This window comes from Artibeus jamaicensis, unplaced genomic scaffold (assembly GCF_021234435.1).
Source record: "Artibeus jamaicensis isolate MK-2021 breed Jamaican fruit bat unplaced genomic scaffold, CSHL_Jam_final contig_886, whole genome shotgun sequence".
In the NCBI taxonomy this organism is placed as follows: Eukaryota; Metazoa; Chordata; class Mammalia; order Chiroptera; family Phyllostomidae; genus Artibeus; species Artibeus jamaicensis.
In genome coordinates this window covers 850,955-861,797 of record NW_026522002.1, presented here as the reverse complement: position 1 = coordinate 861,797, position 10,843 = coordinate 850,955, and the positions used below count along the sequence as shown (strand labels likewise).

Below are 10,843 nucleotides of genomic sequence, written 5' to 3'. Positions count from 1 at the left end.
AGTGGGTGGGGCAGGGGTCATGGTGGGGTAAAAATGGAGACCACTGTACTTGAACAATAAAAACATGATAAAAATACATAAATAAATAAAAACTGTGGCACATTTACACAATGGAATACTACACAACAGAAAGAACTCCTACTCTTCTGGACAGCATGGATGGAACTGGAGAGCATTATGCTAAGTAAAATAAACCAGGTGATGAAAGACATACCATATGAGATCACCTATAAGTGGAACCTAGTAAACAAAACAAACAAATGAGCTAAATAGAACCAGAGACTTGGAAATAAAGACCAAACTGACAAAGACCAGAAGGGAGGGTGAAAGGGGACAAAGGGGAAAAAAAGGGGAAGAGGCAAACAAAGGAGCAAGAATTAGAGGACTCATGGACATGAACAATGTGAGGGCATGGACTGTGGGAGCTGGTAGAGGGGCAGGGTAAGGGTGAGCAATGTGGAAAAAGGTGAGACAACTGTAACTGAACAACAATACAATTTTTTTTAAATGTTGCCCTGGCTGGTGTGGCTCAGTGAATTGAGCATGGGCCTGTGAACCAAAGGATCACAGTTCGACTCTCAGTTGGGGCACATGCCTGGGTTGCAGGTCGGGTCCCCAGTGGGGGACACATGAGAGGTGGCCACGCACTAGTGTTTCTCTCCCACTCTTTCTCCTTACCTTCCCCTCTCTGTAAAAATAAATAAATAAAATATTTTTAAAATGTAATGACTACAAAATGCCTCTGTGGAGAGCAGTATAATCATTCCATTTTACATGTATGGAAATTAAGGCTCAGGAAAATTGTGCAACTTGTTCAGCATCATCAAGCCAGTAAGCAGCAAAGTGAGATTTCAAAACCAGACTTTGAAATTTATTTTATAGATTCTTTAAAATAGATCTAAATTAATTTCATCTGACAGATATCCATCAAATGTCAGGCCTGGCACTGGACATACAGGATAGAGATGTCGCTGTCTGATTGACTGTAGGGATAGGTACAGGAGGGGTTGGATAGATGGATAAAACGAAACAGGGAAAATGCATGGAACAATTAGGGAATCAGATGGAAGAGTGGGTGGCAATGGTAGGGTAAGTGTATGCGAGTGATAAAGAAGTAAACAAGAAGTATGCGAGTGAATGACTGAATGAACGCAGCGTACTTGACTGAGTAAATGAGGAAGTGAGAGGTTTTGAGGCTGCGCTACCTGCAACTGGACCTTGTGGAGGCTGGAGGATGGGCGGACGAGCAGCTACTCCACACTGTACGGTAGGCTCGGACCGCTCCTCCTTCAGCCCAGCTCGCGCCTCCTCCTCTCCCACAGCCTCCTCCCCCTCCCTCCGGGGTTGCCTGCGTCCCGGGCCCAAACCTCAGTCTCTGACCGAAGGAGGAGGCACCGCTGTGCTCTGCTGCCTTGGGCCCGCCACCTCTGCTCAGAGCGCAGCGATGCGTAGAGGTGCCGCGCTGGCCGGGGGCTGCCACTGCCCAGCCGAACCATGAAGCTCCGCAGCAGGACGGCTGTGCTGCTTCTGCTCGCACTGTCAGCGCTGCTGCTCGTGCTGCTGACCCTGCGCACTGGCCGCACCGAACCCCCAGCGCCTCCTGTGCGTCTGGCGTTTGCCCCTCAGCGCCTTCCCCCTCGGGCCCCTGCGCGCATCCTTAGCCAAGGCACCTTTACCGGCGCCAGGCAAAGCGCTCAGAGGCGCAGACTACTGCGTCCGCGCCCCAGAACCGGCAGCCGGGGCGCCGCGAGCCTGGAAAAGTTGGCGAGGTGAGTCGTGGCATCCCAGAGTCGAGCCTGGGAACCCGTGTCTCACCCCCTCCACCCTTGCCAAGTCCTAGGGAGGCTTTGGGCTGGAGGGATAGAGTTCAAGTTCACCCGAGAGTTGTCCATTTCTATTTCTTAACCTACTAGAAATGAAGGACCACCTTCGTGGAGTTCACTTGATGGCTAGTACTGATAATCAGTCACGTACTATGTTTTCCAAAGAAGTGTCAGGAGAAGTGGTTTGTATATTACATATTTTCTTTAACTGTCGAGGCAAGGCTTATATTTGCATTCTTGTAAACACGTGCCCTTTGTTTAATTTTTCAAGAGCCGTCACGGTGCAAGAATATTTTATTTAATTCTCATGTTGCATTGGAGACCTTTTACCAGACTCATAGATCTAATTTAGTTGAAAAAGTTAGATGTTTACCAAAAACTGGCTGCCCGTAGTTGAGCCTGGAATCACTTTGTGCTTAGAAGAAAGAAGCACTCGACCTAAGTTTATTAAAAGTTTTCTCCTTGAAACGAATGATGCGTGGCCGGAAAGGACACAGTGGGTGGGGGTTTCCCTGTGCTTTGTTCTAGTCAAGACTCAAGTCAAAGTCCTACAGAGAAAACATCTTAACCTTTTACAATATGTTTAATATTCTCTTTCTCTAAGTCTAAGCAAAGATTAACATGCCAGTTTTTCATCAGAGAGCATTATCTTTGGTTTTAGGGTTGCTGGCTGGGCCCCAGGTTAGGGATTGCCTTATTTTCTTCGTTGTGGAGAGCTTTGTAATGACCCCTTGTCTTGTACCTGTAGTGTATACTCTTCCCTTTCCAAGCTGTAGATATTTCTAATTAATTGCCTTTGCAGGGTTGACATTTGCTGAGCTCCTTAATTACTTGAAATGAGTTAAAGAATTCTTTTTGACTATAATTACTAAATGTGTTTTGGTGCTTTTACCGTAACTAAGAGAAAAGAAACAAAATCTCAAGAAATAGCTTTATCAGCTTTTCTGCCTCAATAACTGTACAGATGGGTGCTGACAAACTTGGGAGCAAAAAACCCCCAGTGATCTATAGAAATGTTTTTAAGGATTTAGAACCACTTGCAACCCCTTATGAATGTATATGCTTTTTAAAAAATGATATTTCTGTTAGGAACTTAATAGGGTTTTTCCTTTCTGTATACTGAAGTTTCTTATAATGGATTACGGTTCAACTACAAGTTTACTATGATTTGTAATTGATGGGACAACCTGTAAGATAATAACTGACACAGTTTAACATGGCTAACCAGTCGCAGTGCTAAGATCAGTACATAAAAATAATTATTGTTAACAGTTAATATCAACTACTTCATCTCCACCATAACCCTATGATAGTGGTTCTCAAAGTGTGGCCTTGGGCACCATCAGGCAAAGTGAAAGGTTGCCAGTTCCATTGCTGGTCAGGAGACATGCCCAGATTGCAGTTCAGTCCTCAGGTGGAGAGCGTAGGACAGGCAACCCTTCCATGTTGCTCTTCTACATCAATGTCTCCTTCCCTTCCCTTCTCTCTGAAAATATATCCATAAAGTCTTTTTTAAAAAGTGTGACCTTTAACCAGCAGCACCAGTGTCACCTAGGGCATTCTTAGAAAGGTAGATTCTCTGTCGTCATCCTGGACCCGCTATATCAGAACCATGGGAGTGAGATCAGTAATCTGTGTTTTAGCAAGCCCTCCCATTGGTTCTAATGCACAACAAAGTTTGAGAGGGGACTCTGTGAAGTAAGCACTATTATTGCCCTCTTACAAGTGAGGAAAGTAACACACAAAGTTTAGCGCTTTGTCCAAGGTTCATAGATAACGTGTGGTAGGTAAGGATAAAGACCCAGCAGCTGCCTGGGCCCGAGGTGAGCTCTTACATGCTATGCTGATGTCATACACTAGTCTTGCCTACATTTTATGATTTTTCTGAGATTTTTCTAAAGAAACAACATAGATTTTTGCAACTGTCTCATTCTTTAATGTATTGGGAATGCTGGGGCATAATTTTCTCATCTCTATCTGAAGAAACTGTCTCTGACTAGGAAGTGATCATGAACAGAATCTAAATGGATGATTTAGGGAAGGACTATTTCCATAAGCAGCAGTAACCCTGGAAGCTGTTTTTCTTTTGAACCTATCTCTTAGGTTATCATGAAAATTGTGGCCAATGTCATGGGAATAAAGAACAAAATTTAAAAAGGGAAGAGTGAAAAATAAAAGAGCCACAGGAAGTCTCAAGCTCAAATGCATAAACATAAAAGTCTAGTGCCCTCTGGAGAAGTTGACATTTTCTGGGATTTATTAATGTTTCTTTTACTACCTAGACAGAAATGGAGACAGAAGATTCTGAAGCAGTAAAGGAGCAGAAGGAAAGATCTCTGTATGGACTCCTTTATTGCATTTCTAATCCTGCCTGAGTAAATTTTTGTGGTTTAGGAGGAATTTTATTTTAGGGAGGGAAAAGAAAGCCTCATGTTTTCAGTAAATGAATGCTTTAATTTCTTTACATGGCTAGAATCCAGAAGAGATGAAGGCTACAGGGATCTCATTTCTCAGGCCTGGGGGAGTCTTTAGCAGAAATTTGGAGTTGGATGTGACACAGTTTACCACCTGCTGACCAGCCAACCATGGACAGGACGGCTTTGCCTCCCCCAGGGTAATGCTGTCAGTGAAGATCTGCCACATCAGCACAGGAAACAGCACTTTTCTTGCACATCTTGTTTTAATTTTGGAGAAGTTTCCAGGGACTCGTCTAAGTTACCAGGCAGAGCCTTCAATTTTGTAATTAGTCATTTGTATGCAGTCTATCTTGTGGCCTTTCCTCTCTATAAATATAAAGCCAGGAGGTAAGATCTGATCTTTTAGGCCAAGTCTGGGATCTGAAAGCAGTTGTGGTGTACGAGAGAAATGAAATCTTTCTATTTGGGTTTATTGATGACTTATACCTGGCTAACTTCCAAAAAGAATTTGCAATGACTTAGAGCAGGGGTGTCAAACTCATTTTCACCAAGGGCCACATCAACCTCATGGTTGCCTTCAAAGGGTGAAATAATTTTAGGACTGTATAGATGTAACTACTCCTTAACTGTTAAGTTGAAATTACATTTGGCCTTTTGAAGGGCAGCCACGAGGCTGATGTGGCCCTCAGTGAAAATGAGTTTGACACCCATCATACAGTAAAAAGCACGTATACAATAATGCCATTGAAATAGTTATAAAAATGAAAAGATATTAAGAGGGGGGAAAATAAATACTATTTGTGAAAAACTGAGGCCACTGTTAACTTGAGGATTATTTCAAGTTAGTTCTAAGCTTCCTGGAAGTCTTGTCAAAAAGGTAAGAATAATAGGCTGCCTCAGTGTCACTGAAAGATAAAAGGAAAAGTTAATCAAGAGAGATGATTTATTTTTCATGAACCAAATTTTAAAAGGAGAATTTAACTTGGGAATAAACTTTAGACTTTAGAGGTCTATCCAAAACTCCTGCTTCTGAAAACTCCTCTTTGAGCCTATACACAGGAAAGGAAGTTTTACTGTAATTGCCAAGTCCTGCCATGTAAAAAAAAAATGTAGCATCTGGAGTCCAGAGAACTGGGTTCTAGTCCCAAGACATTTTGTCTTACTTTCTTCTTCTATAAAATAAGCAAATGGATCCAAAGTTTTCTAAGATCTCTTCCAGCTCCAACATTTGGTGATTCTGTAATGATATCAAGTGTAGCTGCAAAATATTCCAACAAAGACTGTTGTTCAGCACTTTGTGCATCTCTTGCAAAATCACTGTCATTTTTTGCCTCGGGTCTAGAACTCTGATTGATTATTCAACCTCAATCCTTTTCTGCACTTTTATTTTTCTTCTGTGTTGGGCAAGATAGTGCTATTTCCTCTTAAAACATGACTCCAAGGGAGACATAGGCCACCTATTTGCTTTGCGGTGCTCCTGTACCATTTTATTCTCTCATTCAGCAAATGTTTATTGCACATATATTCTGGGCCAAGCACTCATTCTACAGTAATCAGTGAAGTTGCTTCCTTCCCAGAATTTTTGTGGGGGGGAGGAGGGAAGACAGGAACATATTATACTCGGCAGCCTCTCCAGCTACTCCAATGAAAGGAAGCATAAATACTTGCTCATCAAGAGACACCATCTCCTGCAGTTCCATTTGGTATCTAAGTCTTCTCAAGGTTCTAGCCTAAATACAGGTTTCACTAAAGAGGGATAATGTTATATAGCAAAATGCTAAGTTTGTGGCCATCCCATAATTTGCTGATAGGACCAGAGTACACAAAAGTTCTCTAGCTCTTGGATACCAGCTTTGATATTATGTCCTATAAGTGTTGATTCTATTCAGATTAATTTTTGTTGATTAACCCATAAGTTCCCCCCACCTCCTGCAACTTTCAACCTCTACACATACTCAAACAGTAAGCCCTAATTGGTTCTACCTCAAAATATATTCCCACTTTCATAATTTCTATCACTTCCATGGTACCACCAGTCTTCTAAACATCATTTGGCTTCTGGATGTTTGCAGTAGCCTACTATCTGGATTGCATGTTTTCACTCCAGTGCCCTCTACAGTCCATTTTACCTGCAGTTGCTGGGATAATCTTAAATATGTAGAGCACACTGAGTAGCACTTGCCTGGTTAAAGCCCTAACAAGAGTGTCCAGCCTGCGGACCACAGGCTGCATGTGACTCAGGATGGCTATGAGTGCAGCCCAACACACAATTACTTAAAATATTATGAGTTTTTTGTATTTATATATCATGATGTATTTAATGTGTGGCTCAAGACAACTCTTCTTCCATTGTGTCCCAGAGACACAAAAAGGTTGGATATACCTACTATAGTGACAGACCCTATCACACTGAGAATAAAATTCAATTTCTTAGTGTAGCCTTAAAGCTTTTGCCTAATCTCAACCCCACTTAGTCTCTGACCTTCTCTCCCACCACTCCCCACTTCACTCATTCCAGTTCAGCTACACGGGACTTCAGATACACTGAGCTCCTTCTTCCTCAGCACTTTTTGTTTTTTGTGCTAGAATGTACCTTGCTCACATCTTTGTATCACTAGCTTCCTTTTCAGATTTGTGCTTTCAGATAATCTCAGAGGGGTTTTCTCAGCTGCCTTGGAGAAACAGAATCTTCCCCACTATTTTCTACCCCCTTACCCTGTTTAGTATATATTTTTATAATACTCATTATTATATGAATATTGTATTTCATTTCCTTCTCCCTCCTCCTCTATGTACACTTCATGCACTGCTAACACCTAAAACAGAGGTGATCTCATAGTGTAAATATTTGTAGAATGAACTAATGAATGAATGCAGCGTCTACCTTGTGCCAGCACTATGCTGACACTTCACTTACATGATTAAATTACATGTTATTTAACCATATTCTAAACAATCTCACACCTTTTAGCAGAATAGTGAGGATCTTTAATAGTGACATTATTAAAAGAGAGGAAAATTTTCCTTTTAATAGATTTTAATTTTTAGAACAGCTTAAGATTTATAGAAAAGTTGAGAAAGCAATACAAAGGAGTTTTCCTATACCCTGCACCAATTTTCCTCTGTTCTTAAAACCTTCACTAGTATGATACATGTGGTACAATTAATTAACAAATATAATGTATTATTACTAATGTTAATTTATTCATACTTCTTTAGTTTTTTACCTAATGTTGTTCTGTGCTGTGACCCCAACCAGGATACCACATTATATTACCATAGTTGTATTGTTTCCTTAGGCTTTTCTTGGCCATAGCCATTTCTCAAAGTTTCATTGTTTTTCATAACCTTGAGAATTTTGAAGTGCGTTTATCAGATATTATTTAGGAATTGCACCACTGGACTATGTTAAGTGTTTTGTTCATGATAATACTTGGGTTATAAATTATTGGAGTGCCATTTTCATCACATCATATCAAGTGTATACACTGTCAGCATGATTAATAACTGTTAATATTGGCCTCAGTTACTTACCTGAGATAGTGTCAGAATTCTCCACTGTGAAGTTACTCTTCCCCACCCCTCCACTTCATACCATACATTTTGGAAGGCAGTCACTGTGCACAGCCCACACATGAGGAGTAGGGAGTTATGCTCTCTTCCTTGAGAATGGAGCATCTGCATAAATTATGTGAAATTCTTCTTTATGAGAGATTTGATTCTTCTCGCTCGTTTATTTTTTTCAGTTATTATATTGGTAGGAACCTACAGATATTTATACTTTGAGTGACAATCTAGTATGACTTTATTTTGTTGCTGAAATTGTTTCAGTTTTGGCCATTAGGAACTCTTTCAGTTGGTATCTGTGTTCCTTTTACATTTCTCCAACAAAGTGTTTTTGGGTTTTGTTTTCATTTTTGGTTTTTGAGCACTTTCTTACTATCTGGCTACAGGATGCTCCAGGCTCATCTTGGATATTTTCTGCCACAGTCCTAGAATCAGACATTTCTACAAGGAATCTTGATTACTCTTGTTGCAAATGATATTAAAAACCAAGATATGGGCACTCAGCATGCTTGTTGCTGTTGATCTGTACTTTTTATTTTTAGTTCTTCACAAGAGATAGAGCAAAACATATATGTTTATACTAATCTGTATATGTATATGTATTTATAAATTTTTCTATATGTAAACATCTCGTTATGTTAAGCTAAACATGGGGTCATACTAATGTATCCAACTCTATTACTTACATGGAGCATTCTAGCTTCCTTCACTTGCTTATCTCTCATCTAATTTGCTTTGGTTTGTTGAAATGCCTGTAGCATAGAGAAAGGACTAGGAAGGGGTTGAGGGGTGAGATAAGAGCAGCTAATTGACTTAAACCAAACAAGGTCTACCTCTTGAGTTAGGGATGAGGCCAAGGCCACCCAAGGTCAGAGACAATATAAGGGCAAACTGTTTCTAGTGGCTCAGATTGTAAGGAACGAAACTCAGGAACTGCCAACCATGTTTCTGCCATATGGAGAAAGCTGATCTGCATCAAAAGTACATGCACACAGGGTGATGTGGAGAAATAAGAAACAATTCTGAGTGATGGGGGGAGGAGAGACAGGTCCTAAGTTCCCAAAGCCAGCTTCTGCCCTTTGCTGGATGTGCAGTTTCATTTCTTTCTTGGATTTCATTAATTGAGTTTTATAACTCACCACCAGAGTCCTGACTAATTTGAATATGTAGCACCTGCTTTTAGCACCTTTATTAAATTCAGTGAACAATAGCCTTATTGACATTTATTCCCATACAAACTCACAAGTGAGATTCTTTGAAAGAAAATTTGAAAACAGATTTATTTTCCTTGTAAATGCTCCTCTTCATGTTAGGAAAATGAGAGAATCCCAGTCAAGATGGCAGATAAGTAAATGCTGTGCTGACTACATCAAAATTATGACTACATTATAGAACAATCAACTTGGAGCGCCATCTCAAGACCAGATGAACAGAAGTCCTATTATTTAAGAGGAGGGAGATGGTGGCGAGGTATGAGGGAGCAGATTCCACTTCCATCTACACATGGGAGAAAAACCTAGCTGATCTACAGAGGAACAGAGCAAACACCCAACAGTACCACAGCATATGAAAATAGGGGATCAAAAATTGTAATGGACATTGAAAAACCAGATGGTAAGGAGAGTGCTTCAGGACAATAAGGGCCCAGGGATCAGCGAAGGGACCAGGGAGACTGCTGTAGCCCCAGGCCCAGTGACAGCTGGGTCTGCCACAGGGCTCTTGGGAGAGAGCTGGGTTGGCCACTCCTTTCCCAGCCAAACAGCATTTGAGCAGCACCCGGAGAGACCTGGTTGCTTGAAGTGGCAGAGAGGGGACTAAGGACTAAGTGGGAAACACACAGGGGCTGTGAGCACCCACGCATAGCCCTGGGAAGAGTGCGCGCCCAAACCCCTGCAACCAGGCCCACAACCCAGGGAGAGTATGTTTCGTGGAAGGCCCAAAGCCCGCAACTGTAAACCTGGGGAGAGCATGCTCTTAGGAAGGCTGGGATCCCACAGTAGGGACCTTGGGGGGGGGGGGGGCAGGCCCTGGGATAGCCCTGGAGAGAGTGCTGAACTAGCCCTGGGGAGAGTGGGCAGGAGGATGACTGAGTACTGAACAGGAAAGGAGAAAAGGGATACCAGTCTCCCCTCAGCCTGCTGCAGCCAACAAAACAAGAAAAACTCCTTCGGCCAGTTTGAAACCAGCAAGAGGTTTTTTTGTTAGTTTGATTTTTTAAAGTAATTTTTATTTATTTATTTAAAATTTTTAATAAATGTATTTTATTGATTATGCCATTACAGTTGTCCCATTCCCCCCTTCATTCCCCTCCACCCTGCACACCCCTTCCACCATTTTCCTCCTTTAGTTCAAGTCCATGTGTCACAAGTGCTTTAGCTTCTACATTTCCCATATTATTCTTACCCCCCCTGTCTATTTTCTATTATTTGTTATCTCTCAATTCCTTTTGATTCTCTTTCCTTCTTTCTTATTTTATTCCTTCTTCCTCTCTTTCCAATTTTATCTCCTCTTCCTTCCTTCTTCTGCCTTTTTTTAAATTTTCTTTTTTCTTTTTAAATACCCACAGTTGAGACAAAAAAAAAACAAAAACCCAGAACTGTGAAAAGACCAGAGTTGACACAAAGAGAGGGCATCCCAATAGCGGAGACAGAGAGACAAATTTTACTTTGCTATTACAGGGAACCTGCAAGTTATTGCATATTTGTATTATTATCTTTTCATTATTCTTACATCTTTTATTTGAATAGTTTTTGTATTCCTCTTCTTTCTGTTTAGTCATCTTTGCGTGGCTGGTTATATTGTATCATTTGACAGATTTCCCCTGCTCTCTCATTCATAGTGTATTGCTAATTTACTGTCCTTCACTTCACTTGTGATTGATTAGCACACTACTCAAGGTCCTACACTCCCTATTCTTGGTATCTAGATCTCATAGATTCTGTCATATGATTATTGCTCTAATATTATTGTAAATAATAGCTATTTCACACAATTGTAAATACTACAGAACACATCTGCCAGATTTTAGCCCACTTC

General features: G+C 41.0%; 1 protein-coding gene across 1 annotated transcript in view; it reads left to right on the top strand.

Annotated features, from left to right (window-relative positions):
• The first annotated feature begins 1,387 nt into the window (after positions 1 to 1,387).
• The window catches only part of GXYLT2 (glucoside xylosyltransferase 2), a 161,722-nt gene continuing 152,266 nt past the window's right edge, over positions 1,388 to 10,843 (top strand). Inside the window, exon 1 of the mRNA XM_037150281.2 lies at positions 1,388 to 1,769. Within this exon, the coding sequence (XP_037006176.2) occupies positions 1,495 to 1,769 (275 nt within the window). The 5' untranslated portion in view covers positions 1,388 to 1,494. The remainder of the gene's footprint in view (positions 1,770 to 10,843) is intronic.